This window comes from Mchenga conophoros, linkage group LG23, assembly GCF_057382185.1.
Source record: "Mchenga conophoros isolate Kocher_MC1m ecotype Shallow Benthic linkage group LG23, M_conophoros_male_GT1.1, whole genome shotgun sequence".
Lineage (NCBI taxonomy): Eukaryota > Metazoa > Chordata > Actinopteri > Cichliformes > Cichlidae > Mchenga > Mchenga conophoros.
The window spans coordinates 34,565,059-34,587,159 of record NC_140547.1 but is presented as its reverse complement, the minus strand read 5'-3'; the positions used below and the strand labels follow the sequence as shown (position 1 = coordinate 34,587,159).

The window sequence follows — 22,101 nt, the reverse complement described above, 5'->3', positions numbered from 1 at the left end:
TTGATTTTCCAAGCTGTGCAGTTTGTGTGTTTACGTTCAATCCTACCGTTTTTACTGAAAGGCTTTCAAGTCATTACTTTGAAAGTCTTAATCGCTGTACTTCCGGGTTTTCATGCCGCGGACTTGCAGCGTGCGTGAACGCGCGCGCCCGCAACCTGTGCTCACTTCTCAAATCTCAGATAGCGAGCTCGCGGCGCTGTCTGCCGCTGACCACACCTGACTTTATTATCACTCTGTTATCAAACTGCTTCTTTATCGGGATCTACACTCGGACACTGATCTTCACTGGTTCCTTCCAGCATGTTTCCTCACAGGTAAGATGAACCTCTCTTTCTCACCTGTTGCTTTACGAACACCTGCTTCTCTGAACTTAGACAAAGCTGAACATCTGTGGTAAGGTTCTGTGTTTGTGTGTTTTCAATTTAATTTAATTTATTTTAGTGAGAATACAAACCCCAATGAGCAAGTGCTCATATATCCAGAAGGCTTGTGTTTGTGTATGTGGTCCAGTTGTGGGAATAAGGTCATCACATACCTGCTTATAGGATAAGAGACAAAAGGGATTGAGCAAAGGAGTGAGCGCACTTCCAAAAATAGGCCACCGCATGCGGAATAATCTCTGCTCTGTTTTCATTTTCATTTTTTCTGCTGACTGAAGTGATCACACAAGAGCAAGAGCAGAACTTCTCTCCGTTTTCAGTCAGTTTTAAGGTGAACATGTTCAAATTCAGTGATTCACTGTGTTCATATCACAAAGGAAAGTACTCCTGCAGGACTGAAGCCTATACCCATGTGTAACATCATCAGGCAAAGCGCACAGGTGATGAACTGCTTGATTTATCCTCTAGGAATACACATTAGTACCAAAACTTTCTCAGAGAGCAGCATCCTGACGCCTCACTGTGATGCCTCAGGTTCCTGTCAGCACCGGAACTACTCATCCTTGACTTCCTGTCTACCCAGAATCCCCCTGAGGGCCACCTACCTCTCCTCTGTCTCTCATTAAGGCTGTGAAGCAGATACAGATTGATGAAATGAGGAGTTACATAAATTTTACTTATGCAATAAGACACTTCTATAAAACCAAGACATATTTCAAGGACATTTTGAGCCTGTAGATGGAAATAATAAATGTCCCTGGTGTTTTTAAAAGTGTAAAAAGACGTGTTTGATTCTGTTTTTCTTCTTCTGCTCTTACTAGAGATTATTTTTAACTCCACAACACAGCATGCCCCTGAACAGCGGTACCAAACACTGCTCTGATTAAACATCTGTAACAAACCAACCTGTTGAGTAATAACAGCCAAAATATATAAATGATGATTAATTTTAAACAGTTTACCGTTAATGGCACCTTACATAAAATATATATTTTAAAAAATGTATACAGAAATTTAAATTGATGTTTTCAGATGTTTTTTTTTTATTATTTCCTTAATTTATTTACTTTTCCATTTAATTTATTTTTACATGTATTTATTCCCTTTGTATTTCCCGTTTGTTTGTTTGTTTGTTTGTTTGTTTGTTTGTTTGTTTTGGGGGGTTGTCTCTTGCTTCATTTCTTTTCTGCTTGTGTATAAACGTGATGTGGCTGCCATTCAAAGGGTATCGTGGGGTTTACATGGCACCTGTTGGCTCATGTATACACATCTTACACTCCACACTGTCAGCTGGGGAAGAGTGTTTTGAAAATAATAAGTGATTGAGGTTGTTGTTGATGACGTTAGCTTGACCACATGCATGTTTTCTTTAAATTATTATTATAAACAAATCAGGTCAGCAGCTAAATAGGACATATCCAGAACAAGGAAATCGCAGACTTACAACAGCAACACTAACAGAAAAACAATCATCGGAACAGGAGTTTAGTAGGAACAGTGTGCAAAGGGGGCCATTCTCATTCCCAATGTGCAACATACCGCCGATTTGTCACGTCCCAAGGCGTCCCATAGGAACACGAAAGGTAACTTTCCGAGTCCCTGTGATACGCGCCGGATTGTGGATGCAATCCAATAGACTCCCGGCAGTAACACACATTCCAGCCGTGTATTCCAGCCCTAACCCTAACCTTAATCCTAATGATAAACACAGTCTTAATCATATTAGATAGTGTTTTCCAGAGCTATTAATGATGAGAAAGTAAAATAAATGTACATGTGTTGATTCATTCCAAAAGGTTCTCACGTTTCCGAACGCGTAACGTACAGACGGATGTGGTGACTGAAAGCGTAACATACTGAGGATTTGTCACATAGCGTCGGTATGTTACACTTTGGGATGAGAACGTGTTGGTGCAAAGACCCACTGTGTGAGGACGCTTAACCATGTTGCCTCACTGATCAACTAAAGGATGGGATAAAATAAATGCTAATAGTATTTATAACAATACTTTAAGTAATAACTATAATCCTTGTCCTGCTATATGCTGGCATCATAAGTATACATATAGTATTTTAACACCCAAATACCCACCTATGACAAGAAGAAAACAATATGTGTATACATTTATACATATGCCAATGCTATAAGGTTCTATGGGGGTGATTAAGCTTGGTGATCTAATAGTAAATACATTAGAGGATTACCTAGGCAACCATAACCTGGAACATCAAGTGTCTTTAGTGAAAGTCTTTTCCACCAGTGCGATATTTGAATGTGCTCCAATCATATTCATATGCAAACAGCAGCTAAAATGACCTGTAATGTGGCCAGCGTCACTTATGAATCCGCAAATAATTAACACTCTGTCTCTAACACACTTTATATGCATGTTTGTGTGAGCCTCTTTTCGCTCACTGTTTTGTTCACCCTCATCGTTCGTGTCAGTACCATCTCCCGACCACAGTGGGCAGTTCTTTTCCAGATAATAAAAAACTTAAAATATGAAAAAGCTGGCAACAGGCTGTTGAAATTATCGGAGCCAATAGCAGCTAAAGAGCTTGTTAAGTTTGGACGTGTTCTTTAGGTACAGATATAGACCGTTAATCCCACTAAAAGAAAAGATAATGGAATAAGAACTGTGGATATAAATAATATGCCATCCGCTTACCCACACTGGGAAAGCAATACACAACATTCATATTTATCATTTAGAATACCTACTAGACAAATACTTTTTTTTTCTTTCTGCAAGCTGCTGTGCAACCCACCTTGCCCTTCAGCTCCTCCTTTCATGCTGTGTCCAGCCTGATCAATGCCACAACTGTTGTCTCTGGTGCTGGTTTTGTGCTAGGTCTTGCTGCTGCTCTTTCCCCTTCTGGCTTTGTGAGATGGTGCTTTGCCAGACTGAGACAATCAGCTGGTCGTGATTGTCTCATTACAGATTTACTGCTACTCTGTCTGTAGTATTAGAGGGTTGGTTTTTTTTGCCAGGGCAGCAGTTGGTGGTTTCAGGGGTTTCTAGACAGGAGGAACCCTGCTGTTAGACAGGCTGTGTGTAATTACAATCCTCCAACTAGATCCCTGTGTGTGAGGAAGACACAGATAGAGGCCGTTATATGTGCTAAAACCTGTGGCCTCTGCACCAACTCTGCAACCAGAATGTGAAAACCGACTGCCTTTATCTGACTTTATCTAAGTCAGACTTTTTTTAAGACTTTATCTACCTAACTTTGTCCTTCGGCGTCCTGTAACTTTCACGTTGACATGATTCAAATTATAATTTCACTAACAATCTAAACATCTTTGATGTATTTGCCACTTGCCTATTAATATTTCTATTCAATCTCAATAATTCAACCTCACAACTACAAATTAGCATATGTGTCTTCTGCTACTCAGGTGCGGCATGCATAAGAGCATCACTTGCCTTATTAACGTCTTGGCCTCACCATAGCAACCCCTCCTTCTCCCACACACACACAGAGGTTCTTAAGCAGGCTTTTCATTCTATCCTTAGCCTCACCCCTCCTGTCTTCTCCTATCTCCTCAGTTCTCCTCTCTCCACCCCCACTCCCTTCCTCCCTCCTCTTGTCCATCTGCCATTTTACCCTGAGAGCTGGAGAGTGGAATCAGGGACTCTGCTTTATATGTACACTCGGGGATCGCCACCATACACACTTGCACAATTACTGCAAACCAGTCTCCTGGTCTGACTAGATATCCACAAATTTCTCTTCAGCTTTTCCATACCTCTTTGGACCATGCTTCCCGAATATGTGAGTAGTGCAACTAATACATATGGCATGGAAAAAGTGGTTGTTAATTAGTGGCAGCAGTCATTCTCCTGTTCTTTTACGACAACGGTAAGCATCTTCAAATCATTTGAAAAAGATTCTAAACGAGCAAAAACATTAAATCTGCTATAATAATGCTTTCATGGGAAAATAATAGAGCTTTATGTTGAAAAGGCTTAAACCTACAATGCTGTTATCTGTTAATGGTTTGCTTCAGTGTAATGTGTTAAAGGCTAATATATGTGAGTCAGAGTTTTGTATTGGAAAGAAAAATCTGTGTGTTAGATATGAAATGATCAGTCCATCGAGCAGTCCGTCCACAGCTTTTCATTTAACAGATGAGTCATTTATTCTGCTTAAATGTGAGAACTTTAAGCTTTGTTTGTCATATATAAACTGGGACTGTTGGTGTGCTTCTAAAAAAAATAGTTTTTAAGAAGTATTTGTAATTCATTAAGTCTAAAAATAGCACTGAAGAAACTAGATGAGATTAACAGAAAGTGAAAATATTCCTTTATTCCACTTCTAAAATCTGATATATTGATTCCATTAAATCTTGAATGGCAGTGAGAAAGAAGCAGAGGGTGATAATGAAACACTAACTGAATGTGTTTAAGTGTCTGAAAGCTCTAAGCTAACATTTGCTTGGATTAACTTGCCTCTTTGCTGGAAAAACTTGCTTAGTGCACATGGACATCAGCATAGCTGTAAGCCTAAGACCTTCCTTTAGTCCCACAGCATAATCACTTTCCCACAGCTTCAGTGGTTGCTTTTCATGTTGCACATCAAAAGCAACTTTGTTGTCCATTTCAGAAGAAAGCCAGAATAAGTTATATGAGATCGACTGAGTTAGTTTCAAGTGTAAAATAAACGTTACAGTCAGTTTTATTTATGCTGTTCTACACTGAAAACCTGTTTAACATGTCCCTAAATGTTGGGTTAACTGTGCCCTTCATAGAATTTTAAATGATATGTTTGATGTAATGTTATTAGGAAAGACTGAGCTAAAGAGGCATTAAGAAGCAGTGTCAACACTGATTTGGCCTCGTGAGACTTAAAAGCCTGCTAAGCCCATCAGAAGACATAACAGGAAACAATCAAGAGGCACATTGTGACCACATGCACTGAGTAGAAAAAGTGATATTTGTCTTGATGCTGAAGGATTTAAGGGTCACCACAGCAGATCTCTCAACATACACGTGAAATTAGCTTGTGGTTTTTATAACTATTATATAAGCTAATATGTGTGTCGATACAGACCTGAAACCCATCAAAACTCAAAACTAACAAGTAGTTATTTGCAGTGTTCATCTATGTTCATCCATGTGTTGTAAAACTAGAGAAAAAAGCTAAATGTTTGAAATACTCAGCATATGTTATGTAAGCCGATTGATGCTGCCTTTCCAGAAGCAGGGCAGAAACTTTTTACGTCTGTTCCAAACAGGATTTCTATACGTGTCCTAGGCCACACTAATAAAAATAGCTCCCTGTGCGAAGCTCCGCCTTTAACATCCATGTAAATATAGCATTTGTCTACAGTTTATCTTGTTAATTCACAGTAAAGTATGTGGCTTGTTTTTGTTGAACTTTTGTAGGATTTGCAGTTCTTATTCAAAAAACAAATTGAAACTGATCAATGATCATCGATGATCGGGGGGGGGGGGGGGGGGGGGGACTGCACAGAATATTTTGAGGGAATCCAGGTAAATGTCTTTTTCTAGAAAATCATTACAGAAACAAGACATTCACCTCAGCAGCTGGAAAAGTGACAGCTTATTATTAGAATTTAGTTGTAAACGATACAGAAGGTTTTTCCCACCAATGTCAGCTAGTCCTTTCAGCGGATGTCCTGTCCTAAATCCTCCATTAATCATCCTGATTAAGACTTGTTCTTCTTGTGAGTGTGATTAGCACGCACGGGATCAGAAAAATAAACAGAAACCTGCAGAAAAAAATAAACATGTTCTTATCTTTGTGTGTTTCCCAGGTGTATGTGAGACCACAGCATGCATTCGGTCCAGACAGGGCTGTGGAACCCCCGGCCCCCATTTAAACATGTCTTCCCCATCCCTGCCCCGCCCCCTTCCAACTCGCGCCCCGCTCACGTGAGCTCAACCACCCCAGCCAAACGGATCACATTCTACAAAAGTGGTGACAGCCAGTTTGGGGGCGTCAGGATGGCCATCCACAAGCGCAGCTTCAAATGCTTTGACGCCCTGCTGGACGACCTTTCTCAAAAGGTTAGATGAACTGTAGTAGAGACTTCTTTTGAAGCTGAATGCTTAGATGCATGCATATAGGTCAGGGGTGTCAAACATTAGGCCTGGGGACTAGAACTGAAGAGTAAAAGACTCCAATATGACCCTTGGACAGCTTTGCAAAATGTGAAGTAGGATATAAATGTATAAATTTTAGACTTTTAACTGTATTTAAGCATTTCCTACTGATAAAGACCTCTCTCGTGGCCATCCATATGACACAAAAGTAATATCAAAGTGTAAAAAACAAAACAAAAACACAAGAACAGACATTTTCTGTCAATTAACAAAAATGTTATGCTTTATAATTACAGGACAGTCTGAGCAATGAACTACCACAACATTTTCTTTCATTTTATACATTTATCAAATACTTTCACTCATCTGGCCCACTAAGATATAAGGTGCGGCATGCTGTATGTGGCTTTGACTTTACTGATGCAGGTCTTTTCACCTCTTAACATCCACGCTAATCAAAGGTTATGGTTGAGTTTTGCTTTAGCCACATGATAAATAAGCAATTTTTCAGGAACTGTTGATTTCAAATTAAATCCCAATTATTTTGTCATTACATGTTCGAAACAACTGAAAATCCTACAAAATGGGGTGGATATTTAACAAACCCTAGATGGGTCATCTAGGGTGGATGTTAAGTGGCTAAAACGGCGCTTGTCCTGATCAGCAGTGCTTTATACAATGTAGGGAGAGCAATACATGGATACGAGATAGAGACAGATTAACAGTCACATTTGATATTTATGTACAATTTGTCCACAGGTGCCGCTGCCATTTGGTGTGCGGACTGTGACCACCCCTCGTGGCACTCACACCATCAAACACCTGGAGCAGCTCCAGGATGGTGGCTGCTACCTCTGCTCTGACCGACGCCAGGCGAAGCCAGTAAACATGGAGCTGGTCAACAAACACTCAGGCATCTGGTACCATCACAACCGGAGGCCCCAGAGGCCTGAAACGTCATCCGCAACACCACCTGGCCATTTGCATATGCCTTACAGACAGCGACGGATCTTGCTCGTGAAGAACAGCGAACCGGGGATGAGGAGGAGCGTGGTCCTGAGCAGAAGGACAGCCAGGAGCCTGAGAGCTTTTTTAGATGAGGTGTCCGAAGTGATGCAGTTTCATGTCCGCAAGATCTACACTGTAGAGGGACGCAGGGTAAAAAGTTATATTTATTTGAATTTGCATAGTAAAACTTTGCAAAGGTTGCTCATTTTAGTGAAAACTGTTGACTCTAGTGAATTGTTTCCAGATTGACAGCGTTCAAAGCCTGATGACTTGTCCAGGTGTTCTGGTATGTGTTGGCCGGGAAGCCTTCAGCCCCTTGCTGATAAACTTTATTAGGAAAACTTCAGAAGAGAAACTCCCTGGTCTGGGTCCCCGGACTCCTGGAAATGGGGCACGATCCCCTGCTACTCAAGGAATAAGGTCCCCACCTCATGGAGCTCAATCCAGAGCCAGTGAGTACAGCGAAGGACATGAAAGCAAGAAAAATGGTGAGTTTTTTAGACAACTGGGCAAGTTAACAACAGACAAGTTTTAAAAGGTACAAGAAAAAGAGGGAATACATTTTGTTAAATATTGTACTTTTCTCTTTTCCTTCAGTTAACTTTGGTCTGGAAACCAAAAAGAGCATCATTCACCCTCGTTCTGATTCCTCAAACCGCTCGGCACGTTTCTCTTTTTCCTCTGAAAAGTCATATGGCAATGGTGTCACTGCATGCCCCCAGGGAAAGCCAGCCATTATGAATGATGACATTGAAAAGCGTGTTCTGGTAAATAAAGATGGCAGCCTCTCGGTGGAGATGAGGGTGCGTTTTCACCTCCAGAATGACGAGACCCTCCAGTGGTCCACTCAAATTAAAAAATCTCCATCTCTGAGCAATGAATGTTGCCCTCTAAGTCAGGCTCAGCCTCATTATCTCCAGCAGGGCCAGTCAGAAAGTTGTTCTGACCCTGATTCAACATCCTTTGATCAGTACGGTGTGGACTATTCCAGCCAGCCGCTGCAGTGCGAGTTGGAAGGGAACCGCTGCCCGTGTTGCCATCAGAGGCATGAACAGCATTACGACTTATGGGAAAACCCTGCACACAGCCATAAATCAGCTCCTGTTCCACCCCCACATGCACCCAGCCACACCCACAGTATGATGAGACATACGCACTCTTCTAGCTCTTCCTCATCGTGCAATTCAAGAAGGGTGGTGCGCTGCAGAGCACGGCTCTCCAGCTGCGGGGGTGGCTCAGGTTCAGAGCAGAGCAAACTGGTCCAGGAGGAAATGTGTGTAACCGAGCAGGTTGAGCACAGATTAGAGGTAGAGCAGGATGGGGACACCCATATTGAGGTACACAAGGTGAGCCGGTGTTGCAGTCGAAGTGAAGTGGTTGTCGCGGACAGTAACCTTCAACCACTCAGAAGAAAGTCAGCTGAAGACGAAGAAGATCGCCCGCCATCAGCAGTCAGCAGCTCCTCACATGTCCTTCAGTCGTTGAAAGAAGATGAAGATGATGAGGACGATGATCTGCCACCAAGCATCTCACGGTGTTACCATAGCAATGAACCGTCCCCAACCCCTGAAACTCAACTGCACGAAAAGCCAATAAATGACGTCTCAGCCAATTCTTTCCACTCTACCAAACACAAGGAGCAGGAAGAGCTAGGAAGCAGGGCAGTGTCTGCAGCCTCTTCCTGTCTCTGTGGAGGAGCTGCCGCTTGCTCAGCTGGCCCAGATGAGGTAGATCAAGTCCCTTGCAACACATCTAAAATAAGCGTAACCAGGATGTCAGAATCAGAGGAAGGAGGGGCCTGTGATGATGATGAAGGGATAAAGAGGGCTGTAAGTGACTTGTCAAATCACACAGGACTCTCAGCAAGCTCTCAAAAGTCAGCGACTTCCAGCGTGTGTCCGAATTGCGGGGGCTGCAAACGCAAGGTCGATTCTGTTTCCGGTGGCAGGGAATCACAGAGAACCAATCGTTCCAACCAAGCCTCTCCCCTTCCTAACAGTGATGATGCTGCCTCAGATGTTTCTACCCAATCCAACAAAACCAACCTCACCAATAATGGACGCCTCTCTGCCACACCAAATATCTTGGAGGGCAAAGTATCCAGTGCCATGTCTAGAACATCCAGTCCTCAGGCAACACAAAAAGAGAAAGAAAGGGCTCCCAGTGCTACTTCAGCTACAAGCCACAGGTCCAATAGATCACACAACTCTGGCTGTAAGGGCAGCACTGATATTCGTGCAAAAAAAGAGGACAAGAGAAGCTTCAGCGTAGTGTCAAATCAGTCTGCAAAGTCCAGCAAGTCTGAACACACAAGTGAAGCTCCTGATATCAGTTCAAGGGAGACAGCAGTCAGCGAGAACACTGTAGAAAGAGCAGTCAGCTCCTTATCAGCCAAATCTTGTGTTTCAGCTCAGACTGATGCATCAGTCAAGTCTCGTAACTCCACCTGTCAGTCAGGAGCTAAAGGCACATCCCAAAGTGACAATCCAGCTGTAGAAGAGCATGACCCAAACAACAGAGCTCCCAGTAGCCTCTCTGTGAAGTCAAATGTGTCTGCAAAGGCTGAAAAGGCTGAAAGACCTGATAGTGCTAGATCAAAAAACTCAAATATTTCTGTAAAGTCCAGCATATCTCAGAGGTCGACTTGCAGTAACTGTGTAAAAGCGACAGCAGTTGAAGCTACCATAAAGGTAACTGGAAAAGGAACAGAAACAGAGGTAGAGGAAAGACCAACAAGTGCAATGTCATCAAAGTCCAACCTGTCTGCAAAGTCTATTAAATCCCATAAGTCCACTAAAGCCTCAGAGCCTGGGGGAGAGGGAGAAGAAAGAGCACCAAGTCAAATGTCTGGCACGTCAGTTAAATCGAACAAGTCTGCTAAGTCTACAAAGTCGTTCAGGTCTAAATGTGATGGCAATGAAATGGTGACATGTTCAAGCTCAAAGACAGCAGATGAAGCTGAAGAAAAAAAGAACAATCTTAAACTGGTAAATAATGAGAGGACACCCAGTGCAGAGTCCTCCAAATCTCATGAATCTGACAGTAATCAAAACACAGAATCAGACTCCGAAATAGTACACAAAACAGAAAAAGCTGAGAAGCGAACTGCTAGTATTTTATCCCATAAGTCAGCTTCCTCTGCAAAGTCTCACAGTACAAAGATAGAGGGAGATGACATGGTGGACAGAGCCCCTAGTGCCAAGTCCTCCAAGTCCCAGAAGTCAAATCACACAACTGCATCTCCAGTTCCAAGTGAAGCTAAAGAGAATCAGGAGAGGGTGGAAAGTGTCATGTCTGCCAAGTCAAAATCTTCAGTAAGGTCCAACATTTCTCATAAATCAAATTCAAGTGCAAATGTTGTCACCATTAAAACGCCTACAGTTGATGACGAGGAAAATGTGACGAATGAGAGAGCACCAAGTGCTGCATCAGGAAGATCAAATGTTTCATCTACAGTGTCTCAAAAGTCAAATTGTAATGGAAAAACTGATATTTCTATTATTGAAACAGCGGATGGAGACAAAAAGGTAACAAATGAGAGTGCACCAAAAATTAAATCTAATGTCCAAACTCTCTCACCTAAGCGAACACGTTCGCCGCGGATGCGCTCTCCCGATGCTTCAGCCGCATCCACCAAAAGTTGTAAGTCTCCTGTGCAGCAGTTGTTGAATGGCTCTGATGCTGGAGACACAAGAGGGCCCAGTGTCTTGTCAGTTCACTCCGCGGGCTCTGCTAAATCTGGCAAATCCAGATGCTGCTGTGGAGCCACTTCAGAATTTGATGAGGCAAAAACGGAAAAGGAGAACAAGGATAAAGAGGTGAAGCTCAAGGTGAAAAGTGAGAATGTTTCTGAGCGAGCAGGCAGCGCAGTGTCATCAGGAGGCACAGACCATCCTTTGAGTCAGAACTCAACAGAATCGGTCTCTCTTGGGTTACCTGAAGAAACATCTGCCTCAGACAGTGGGAAGTCTAGCGTCTGTGTTCACAGAAGTGCTGAGAGCAATGACGAGGGCCAGGCAAAGACCTCAACTCCCAGTCTCCCAAAAAGCCCAGAGGTTTCCACCATGAAGGAGGATGTGGAGATAACGGGGTCCACCGTTTCTCAAAAATCCAACAGTACTGGCAGGAGGAGGGGTTCAGCAGTGGATATCCCAACTATTGAAACTCCATCAGGTGAAGAAAATGGATTGCAAAAGACAGAAAAAGCAGCAAGTACAATTTCAGTCAGAAGCAGCAGGTCTAACAAGTCTTCTTGCAACTGTAAGTCTAAAGAAAAACATGCTAATGCTAGCTCGACCAAACTTGGAAATGGCAGTGAAACAGAAAATGTGAAGTCTGCTCCGGTGACAAATGGTAGCAACAGCAGGAACTCATCTGCAATGTCATTAGCAGGTGCGAAAGTCCAGATAAAATCCTCTGCAAACACAACAGCAAAAACAGTTCCTGGAAACTCAGAAAATAATGGCATGGAAAATCAAAGAAACCCTAGAGCAGCTAGTGAGGCCAAACAGGAAGAAGACACTGCATACAGTAAAGTAATCTCCTCCCAAAGTCCCTGTTGCCTCAGGGCTGAGTCGGCAGATTTAGCTTCAGATCAGAGTAAAGAAAAAGATCAGGTCGAATGTAAGTCCAGATTTAGCACAGGGAGCGATTGTGGTAGTGTCAAAATGGCCAGCTCTCTGAAGAAAGGAACCCCTATCAAGTCCTCAAGCCCTTGTCCCTTACACAGCAAAGTAGAGACATGCAGTGAAAGCACTTTGTCTCAATCTCTGTCTGCTGCTGACTTGCTAAAGGAAACAATGGCTGCAGCACGCCCATGCAGCCGACAATCTAAAGCCAGTAAGTCCAGTGACAAGTCCAAGAGCAAGAAAAGTGGAATGTGTCAAAGACGCAGCAATCAGATGGATAAAAGAGAGGAACTGACACCTGCCTGTTTGCCCAACACGTCCCCCAGTGAGGTTGTTAGTGACTGGCTGCGAAGTATTCCTGCTAACAGCAGCATGCTAGCACTTGGCAATGAGTTTAATGAGGAAGAGCTGACGCCAAAGGAAATGGAAGAGATGCCTGGAGGAGAGTTAGCACAGGAGAGTCCTGAAGGTGAGAAGTTAGAATTGGAGGAAAAAGGTGACCCTGAAGAGGATGAAGAGAAAGAAGATGAAGCTAAATGTGAGATAGCACAGGAGGAGAAGGGCTCAGATCCAACTTCAGGAGATGCAGAGGGGACTTCTGGTCGCCCTAGTGCTCTACTATTACAAAGTGAGGCTCTGCCTAGAAGCTGGCAGTCTTCTGCAGCTGTGATGAAAGTTCTTCTAAGTTCTTCTCTGGGTCGATGTAGGAGTATGCCCGAGGTAAGCCAGTTACTTTTTTGTGACAGAAAATTATTCTGCTATACAGAGCTATAGATAAAAAGTTGCCAGAGGTGTGGACTCGAGTCACATGACTTGGACTCGAGTCAGACTCGAGTCATTAATTTTATGACTTTAGACTTGACTTGAAAAAATGTTCTAAGACTTGTGACTTGACTTGGACTTTTACACCAATGACTTGGGACTTGAATTGGACTTGAACCGGTTTACTTGAAAAGACTTGATATTTTACCCCAAATATAAAATTTAACATGCATATTATATAGAGATTGAAAATGTGACGTCATTCACGGGTAGAACCGCAAAGGATTCTGGGAACTCGTGGCAAGCGGTACTAGCGGCTTTCAATTAAAATCAGTCACACAGCGATAAAAAGAAACACAAAAATGTCAAGAAGCTGTTGTATTATTAACTGCAATAGCCGGTCGCATGACAGCCACGGGAAGCCGACGGGTAAAGAGATCGGTTGTTATCGGATTACGTCGGTGAAGAGAAATTGTTCGAGCCATGTTTCCGAAGTAACAAAGACGCGACGGATGGCCTGGATTGCAGCCATTCAAAGATCAAATATAACGCCCCAGAACACTCCAGCTCACAGGTTAGTCTGCTCCAAGCATTTACACGAAGGTCAGTGTTTTTTAGTAGTTAATACGTCATTTTCATAACATAATTAGTGATATAGGTTACAAGCAAGTCTGGCGCTGAACAGAAATGGTCGCGCTATGCTCCTTTATTTATTGTGCATAAATAGTGAATTGTCCTGACACAATATTGCGTTTTGCTTCTGTTATTATGGTACACTGACAAAAACATATACTTTTATTCACAGGATAAAACAGGTTTTTTGTATCACTAATTGCCCAGTACGATTACAGCATACAGTATTATTGTCACTGCTACATTTCTGTGATGGGTACCAGAAATTATTTCCACTGCTAATTAATTACCGTTGAGCTCAAAGGTCCTATTAATAAACGGTTAAGGAATGTGTATTTATGACGACAATTTGTGAGACTGGTAAACTTATGATACGTACGATGGTCTTTCGTTCTACACGGTGCATTTCAAGGTCCTGCACCCATCCGGCGGTAAACTGTACCTGGGCTTGTTGCAGTGACCTGAAGTTACTAAACTTCATGAGTGTATGCGCTCACTCCAAGAACCGTATGATTATAAATATGCATATAAATATGCTAAGATGAGATAGCTGACTTCATCTAACTAGCAAATGTTGTCCAGGCTACGTTGGTGATACAGTTTTTTTTTAATATGTATGATATTTTTGTCATGCGATTTTAAAGCCGGTCCTACAACCGCATCCAAGAATAACATGCAGCTTATCTCAGAACTGTCGGTGAAAATTATTCTTGGAGCTAGGTTTAATTGAGCTGCATTTTAAAGAGGTGCAATTTCACAACTTGTGTATATTTTCTAAGTTCACTATTTTGTCATGTGTTGAGAAAAACACAGATTTAAAATTACATGGTCTAATATTTACATTTAGCATAACTGCAACATTATTTTTTCGTTTTTTTTTTTTTTTAAAGACTCGAAAGGACTTGAAATTCAAAGTTTCAGACTTGTGACTTGACTCGGACTTTTACACCAGTGACTTGAGACTCGACTCTGACTTGCCTGACATTACTTGAGACTTGACTTGAGACTTGAGGATAAAGACTTGAGACTTACTTGAGACTTGCAAAACAATGACTTGGTCCCACCTCTGAAAGTTGCATCACCAGAGGCATCTGGAATAAAACTGCCAAGTTTGTGGCAATCACTTGTGAGCAAGTGAGCAACCAAAAGTACTTGACTTGCTAGGAAATGTACCATGTTCATGATCCATTTGACCCTACATAATTAACATGCAAATTTTCTAATTTAGAAGTTATACGTTTTGGGTTAGATATGCCAAATAAATGGTAAATGGCCTGTATTTATATAGCGCTTTACTAGTCCCTAAGGACCCCAAAGCGCTTTACATATCCAGTCATCCACCCATTCACACACACATTCACACACTGGTGAAGTGTCTTGCCCAAGGACACAACGACCAAGACTGTCCAAGCCGGGGCTCGAACCGGCAACCTTCCGATTACAAGGCGAGCTCCCAACTCTTGAGCCACGATCGTCTGATGACGAATATGTGAAAATGACATGAAAAGAGGTGGATGTTAACGTAAACTACCTTCAGTCCTAAACAGGCAACCTGTGTCCCTGCAGATCTTAGATGTTAAATCTAGAAATCCTAAAATTCTGCTCAGTTAATTTCAGGATTTTGAAATTCCTTTTTAACCAGTTGTAATTATTTGAATTTGACTATAATTCCTGCATTGAACATATTCTACATTCTCTGAATGTTTTCTTTTTGATCTTAGGTGTCTCCGGTTTATGGACGCCGACTAAGCACATCAGCCAGGGGTCTTTTGGACTGTTTGGCCCAGCTCCAGCTCATTGAGCCTTCATTGGGCCCTGGCTGTGATGTACAGAAGGGTTGCAGCCAGCAGTATGAAGACATAATGGCTATCCTTCATTCCCTGTGGCTCACTGAGCCTGGGAACATCCAAGCCAAGGAGACAAAGGAGAACAAGAACAGTAGCCCAGAGCAGGTGACACCACCAAGGTCCTCATCTGGGGTGGATATGAGCAGTGGCTCTGCAGGTTCAGGGAAGGAAAATGGCAATCAAGGAGGAGATGAGACACCTCCAAAAGAGAGAGAATCTCTACAAGCACACGAGGTAGCAGAGAACATTGTAGAAGAGGAGGAAGAGGGAAATGAAATGGCAGGAGATACAGATATTGAGACAGAACACAAGGAAACATTCACAGACCAAGCTAAGGCAGACACAGCAGAGGAACCAGTGCAAAGTGAAGAAGCTCCTCAAAAAAGCGAAAGCTCCAAACCCTCAGAGTCATCAGACAAGACCTCTGCCAAAGACAGTTCCAAATCTCCCACCGATAATGAGCACGAGACATTGGAAGACTCTAGTACAGGCACACCCCCAACTGTTCTTCGAGCATCTTTGGCCAAAAGACCATCCCAAGACCCTGACCCAGTGTGGGTACTTCACCTTCTGAAGAAGCTTGAAAAACAGTTTATGGTCCACTACATTAATGCAGTGGCAGAGTTCAAAGTTCGATGGGATCTAGATGACAGTCACATCCTGGACACCATGATATGCGAGCTGAGGGATGAGGTGAGCCGACGCATCCAGGGCAGTATTGAACGTGAAATGAGGAAGATTCAGGGTCGAGCGGGGAGAGGTGGTAGGTCACCTCGGCCGCCACAAGGAACACATCTCTCCAGAGAGTCCACTACAACAGAGAAGAGACGTCAGATGTTGAAGGTAAATCTACCACAAACTGTCTTCATAGCAGAGGATACTGCTTGGATGACATAAATTGTTGGATTTAATTTTTGTTTGTTTGTTTGTCTTTTTAGATTATGAAGAAACAGTCGGTGAAGACCAGCGAGTCCCTCAGCGACGGAGAGATGACGGGGGAGTTCAGCGACCAGCGAAGTGACGACGAATACTGTCCATGCGAAGCTTGTGTTCGCAAGAAAATGGCTGCACGGCCTTTCAAAATCAACCCGCTAGCGGCTGAAGCACCGGTGATGAAGGACTTTGACCTACTTAAGATACTTCAGCTGAAGAAAAGCCCAGCCCCTGCGGCAGTGGAAGACGAAAGCCAGGCGGCTGTAGACGACGATGGGAGGAATTTAGACGTAGTCCAGGAGGAAGAGGAAGACGAGGAAACCAAAGAGGACATCAGAGCTGTTGTTGTTTTAGAGGAGACGATTGCAGAGGAAGATGAAGAGGCTGAAAAAGAAAACGATGACGGTAAAGCAAGGGAAGAAGAGGAGACAGAAGATGAACAGGAGGAAAATGAGGAAAGTGATGCAAGCAAAGAGGAGGAGGAAGAAGAAGGAACAAGTGGTGAAGAAGTGAGAGAAGATGAGACATCAGAAACTGGAGGGGAGGATGAAGAACATCAGTGTAAGTGTACCAGAAACGAGGATGAGAGTGACCAAGAGGAGGAGGGAGAGGAGCAAACAGGAGAGGATGAAGAAGAGATGGGAGAAGATGAAACAGAGGAAAATGAGGGAGACACAGGAACTGGCGAAGAAGAGGAGACAAGCGACCAAGACACAGTAAAAGAGGCGTCAGTGGGCAAAGGAGAAACCCCAGAAAATGAAGAGAGTGATGAGAGAGTAGACGATAAAGAAAAACCCACCGAGGGTGAAAGTGTGGAAGAGGGGGAGGATAGTGCCGCAGAAACGACAGAAAATGAAAAGTCGACATTGTCAAAGGAGGTTGCAGAGAGGGACAGTGCGTCAGCAGAGGGTGAAGATGACGAGGAAGACAACACAGGAGAGGGTGAATCGAGTGAGGAACAGGAAGGGGAGGCATCTGAAAAGGAAAGAACCTCGCCACAGGTAAATGTGAACCATGTTTTTACTGAAGTTTATTCAGTAATTATTATGTATAACACAAAGGATAGCATTGTTTTCTTCTTTTTCTTTTAAAGGACAGTCACTTTCATGTTAGTAAAACAGCACTGCACTCATGGAAGTTTAACCGCATTGATTAAAGATGTCAAATAGGCCAACAAACATGATCAGACTGACTCTCCAGCTTAATTTTGACTCCCCTTTAGTGCCGTGCAGTACCGCAAATTATTGTATCAATCCAATACAAGTGAATATAGAATACAAAGTGAATACAAAACACCACTGAGTCCCTGAACAACAAACTGCGCTGTTCCTTAAAGAGGAATCTGACCTATTGCATCCTCACCACTAATTCTAAGCCTGTGGGAAAAGATAATCTCGCCATCCAATTAGAGAGCCTGAACAAATCTGTTTTGTTTGGCACCAACATGAAGCTTCCGCTGATGGACTTATGCTGCTTTTGCCAGTTACAAAAAAAGCTTCAACATGTTAAAAATACTTTTAAACTGTGTATTTTTGCCTCCATCGGAAGCTGAAACCAGTTAAGGATCAGTTTGGTGATATTATTTACTGGCACCTCCCTGCACTGATTAACTCATTTTAATCTCACACATTAATTTGGTGGTACTATGTAAGCATCTTGTAGATGTAATTACAGCACTCTAATGCCCAATTCATCTAATTAAAACTGCTCAGAAATCATTTATTGTTATCTCATTTAACCCTACAGGGGCAGGACGCGATTCCAGCTGCCTGCATGACCGAGGGAGAGGAGGCAGACGCGGAAGACTCGGACATAGATAGCAAACGTTCAAGCGACACCACTGCTGACAAATCGGGATCGGAGGAGAAGGAAGAGAGTGGAGAAGACAAAGATGAGGAGGAAGATGCTGTTAAAGAGTTCAAGCTAGAGGAAGAGGATAAGGCAAATGGAAGCAAAGGAGAGGATGGTGCTCTTCTGCATCAGTTCACCAGAACCTCAGTGGAGTCCCAGCCTGGCTCATTGGAGGACATCGACGCTGAGTCCCCACAAAATCCTGTGGACTCCACTGAAGTGTCCAAAACGGCTGACAGCATATCCACAGGTGGTAGCAATGGCCAGAGAAGGAGCCGGTCACCAGCCAAGGTCAAGCAACTCAAACCGAAAGAGGGTTAAGACAAACTGGACAGTTTTTGGATACACCTCAGGACACTTTCAAAGACTATTCGCCAGGTGAATCCCCAACTTAGTGACATAGTTTTAAAAACATAATTTGCTCTTCCTGGGACTACACTGGATCAACATAGGCATTTTTATAGGTTTAAAGACTCACTTAAAAACTTGAAGCACTTTATTAATCCAGATCTTGTTTAGGAGGAACAAAACTGATTTATGTTACAAAAGCAAAATGAAACTTGAAACCAGTCTATCGTACATTTATTGTGTTTATAATGGATCTGTGTATATTTTTGAAGTTAACTGTATGTAAGAAGGCATATGAGAATATATTTTTGAAAAACTAACACTTGGTATCTATGGGTGACTTATCAGAACTCAGTTTTGTGCTCAGTGGACAGATTTATTGCTGTATTGAATGGAATAGCTTTTTATATTTACTACACGTTTGCTCAGCCGTGGCAGTTGTATTTACTTGGGTTATCGGTTCAGTTCTGCGATTATTTCTTGGAGCTGTATCATTGAGTCAGTGCTGGAATATCAGGGTTTTGGTCACCCAGCTTGCTTTGATTTTTTTACCCTGAAAAACATACTAGAAGTAATCCTTGAAGGTCTTTTATAACTTGTGGGGTTTTTGTCATATTTCACCCTGCTTATAAAACAAAGTGACTGGGTGTGCATCAGAAGTTAGTGAGGGTGGTCTCTGCCGCTGCAGCTACGGAAAAACCCCAAACTATTCTACTCTACTGCTCTTCAAACCATGTCTTCATTATATATATATTTAGTTGTCAAAACTTGTCATTAAGTGTACAAAGGAAGTCATAAAATGTCATTGTCGTGGAGATTTAAAAAAAGGTTATTTCCTAGCTTACCTATTATTTAACTACTTGTTTAAATCTTTAACCTTTTAAATCAATTGTTTAAACCTATACAAGTCTGTAATGTGATTACATTAGAATCTTTTTTTTGAAAAATAGGCTTGTTTGCTTTCTTGCTGAGCTAGTATGAAGACTTATCAGCACTATCAAGCGTACACACTTAAAAGCTAGAATTAGCTTAGCTTAGCATAGCTAATTACTGACCTTTAGAGTGTCTAATAAACTAATGTCATTTTTATTGTCCTCTAAACAAAGCTAGCTCACAGTTTCCTTTTTCTTCCAGTGTTAAGTTAAACAAAGCTCATTAACTCCCAACTTTGTATTCATTTAGCATTTAGCTTGCATATATAAATGTTTTCTTAGTCAATTCTTAGCAAGAAAGTAAACAGCTGTATTTTTCAAAATGTCAAAGTATTCTATTTTCAGGTACCTTCAAATAATACATACTGTACTTTAATAACAATGTATTATCTTTGAATTCTTGACAGTTAGAATGTGTTTTAACTGTGCTGTACCTCACTGTATTTATGTAATCCTATTACTGTGATCATACCATAAATGCTTTTTGTCCCAGGAGAAACAGTGTGCAGCATGTAGCTGCAGGAAATTTTAGGACACGACAGCCTGACTTTAAGGTTGATGTAAACCTTTCTCTGCTGCTTTGGTAAAGGAGTCTCCTTAGGTGTGTGTTACATGCTGTAGATACTGGCGGAGTTTGCACACCAGCCATGTGGAACAACAGCGTGAAGCGTGTTACTGATGCCTTATTGTATCCATGGTTACATAGAGGATGATCGACACAAACAGAGGAGGAGATCACACTTAAGTTAGTGGCTCTCCATTAGACTCACAAAGCCTGTTAAACAAGCTGGAATGAGTCAAAGCTGCTGGTAAAGGCTTCAGGCTTACTCTTCAACTGTATATTGGAGCAGGGACACTGCACACGGTCAGTGTGTGCTCAGGACAGTGAGAATGAGGCGCTTATCTCTTACTGCTTAGTTTGACAAAAGCCTCCTATTTTGTGGCACCAAGAAGGTGTGTGTGCCTATGCTGTTACTGGTCTGTCTGTCCGTCCACTAATCTTAAGCATCACAAAGTGAACATCATGTACTTAGAGCAAATGATTATATGAATGTAATGATACTGACAGAAATAAAATAAATGCACTGAATGGTAATTCTCCAAATGTTCTATAATAATCTGGACACATTTCTGTAACTCAGCAGTGTTTGATGGAGCTGAAACTCCAAGTCAGTTATGCAAGCATGTATCGTGGAAGTACGTCTATTAGTCAGATGAAATGAAACTAGAGCTCTTTGGTCATAGAAACATTGATTATGTTTAAAGAAAGATTGGAGAGTGGTCTTTTCTTTAGTCTTTAGTTTCTCCTACACCATGCAGCGCATCGGCCAGCTATTGATGTCCATTGTTGTTGATCAGCTGCTATTGCTTCGGCTTCATCCAAGTTAATGCTGGCATGCTCCAGATCATCTATTATGGTCCGGCACCAGGTGGTCTTAGGACCTCCTCTTTTGCGTTTCCCTCTATGTGGAAACCATGTCATGGCGACTTTGGCTGGCCGGTGAAGGAGTAGGCAAAGGAATTTTGCTGCAAACCGAAATCAACGTTGAGCAACAATATCAGCTAGGGGAAGCATGTCTGCTCTTTGTAGCACCTCTTTGTTCATTATCCGGTCCCAGAATTTGCCGGAGGCCACGTTGTTGGAGCACGTTCAGCTGACGGATTGTTGCATTTCTTGATTGCCATGTCTCGCTAACGTAGAGGGTGATTGGGATAGCAATGGAGTTGAACAGATGAATCTTGATCGGCGTGTTCAGTAAAGTTGAGTTCCAGATGTGCTGTAACTCCAGACACCATGCCAATCCTGGAACAGACATCTCGATCGGAGACATCGTCGTTTGAGATAATGCTACCTAGGTAGCAGAAATTCTCAACTTCGTCAACTTGTTGCTGTCTGATCATGACTGGTACTCAAATGTAAGCATAACCCACACGAAGTACCTGTCTTCTTGGCGCTTATTCATAATCCGGTCTTCGCTGCCTCTCGTAAGTTCTTGTTGAGTGGAGCCTATAGGAGTGCGATGTCCACACTGACAAGTTTCCGCTCTTCTCAACAGAAAATACCAGCGTTCATTTGATCAACCAATCCCCACGTGTCCGGCAGGCACTTATTAGTTTCGTGCTGTATAACCCAATAACACCGCAATCCCCACAGTGAAACACGGTGGTGAGAGTATTATGATGTTGGGATCCTTCAGTGTGTCTGGAACTGGGAATCTTGTCAAGGTGGAAAGAATCATGAAGGAGAAAGGATATGTGAAGATTTTTAAAGAAAACCTCAAGCAGTCAGCAGCAAAACTGTGTTTGGGTCATCACTTTATTTTCCAACATGACCATAACCCAAAACATATGTTGCTTCTGGTGAAGAACAGTGTATCTAACATGCCTGTTTTGGTGTGTTAACCTCGTTCCAGGATCAACATTGCAACTAAGCAATCATGTTGTCATAGCTTCGCAATGTGGATAAAAAAAGAAGAAAAATACCCTTCTTTATATAAAACTTTCTTGTCAGACAAATGGTAAGAATTTGAAGTGTTTTCTTTATTAATTTTATTGATATAATGAATATATTATCAAGTTTGGTTTCCTCTTAGCCAAATTTAGGTTACTAAAGTTGGTTTGCTAATGATACTTTTTAATAGCATTAGTTAACTTCTTGACTAAAGATAATTGAATGCTCAGACATATTGGTTAGTTGCGATGTTGAT

At 42.3% G+C, this 22,101-nt stretch overlaps 1 protein-coding gene across 1 annotated transcript; it reads left to right on the top strand.

Moving 5' to 3' along the window:
- The first annotated feature begins 159 nt into the window (after positions 1 to 159).
- On the top strand, positions 160 to 20,489 carry rp1l1a (rp1 like 1a). The gene is made up of 8 exons (XM_085264506.1): positions 160 to 314; positions 6,163 to 6,415; positions 7,211 to 7,609; positions 7,704 to 7,947; positions 8,057 to 12,807; positions 15,204 to 16,172; positions 16,268 to 17,263; positions 18,009 to 20,489. The coding sequence occupies exons 2-8, from the start codon at positions 6,182 to 6,184 to the stop codon at positions 18,432 to 18,434; spliced, it is 8,019 nt and encodes a 2,672-aa protein (XP_085120632.1). The 5' UTR covers positions 160 to 314; positions 6,163 to 6,181; the 3' UTR covers positions 18,435 to 20,489.
- Positions 20,490 to 22,101: the final 1,612 nt, after the last annotated feature.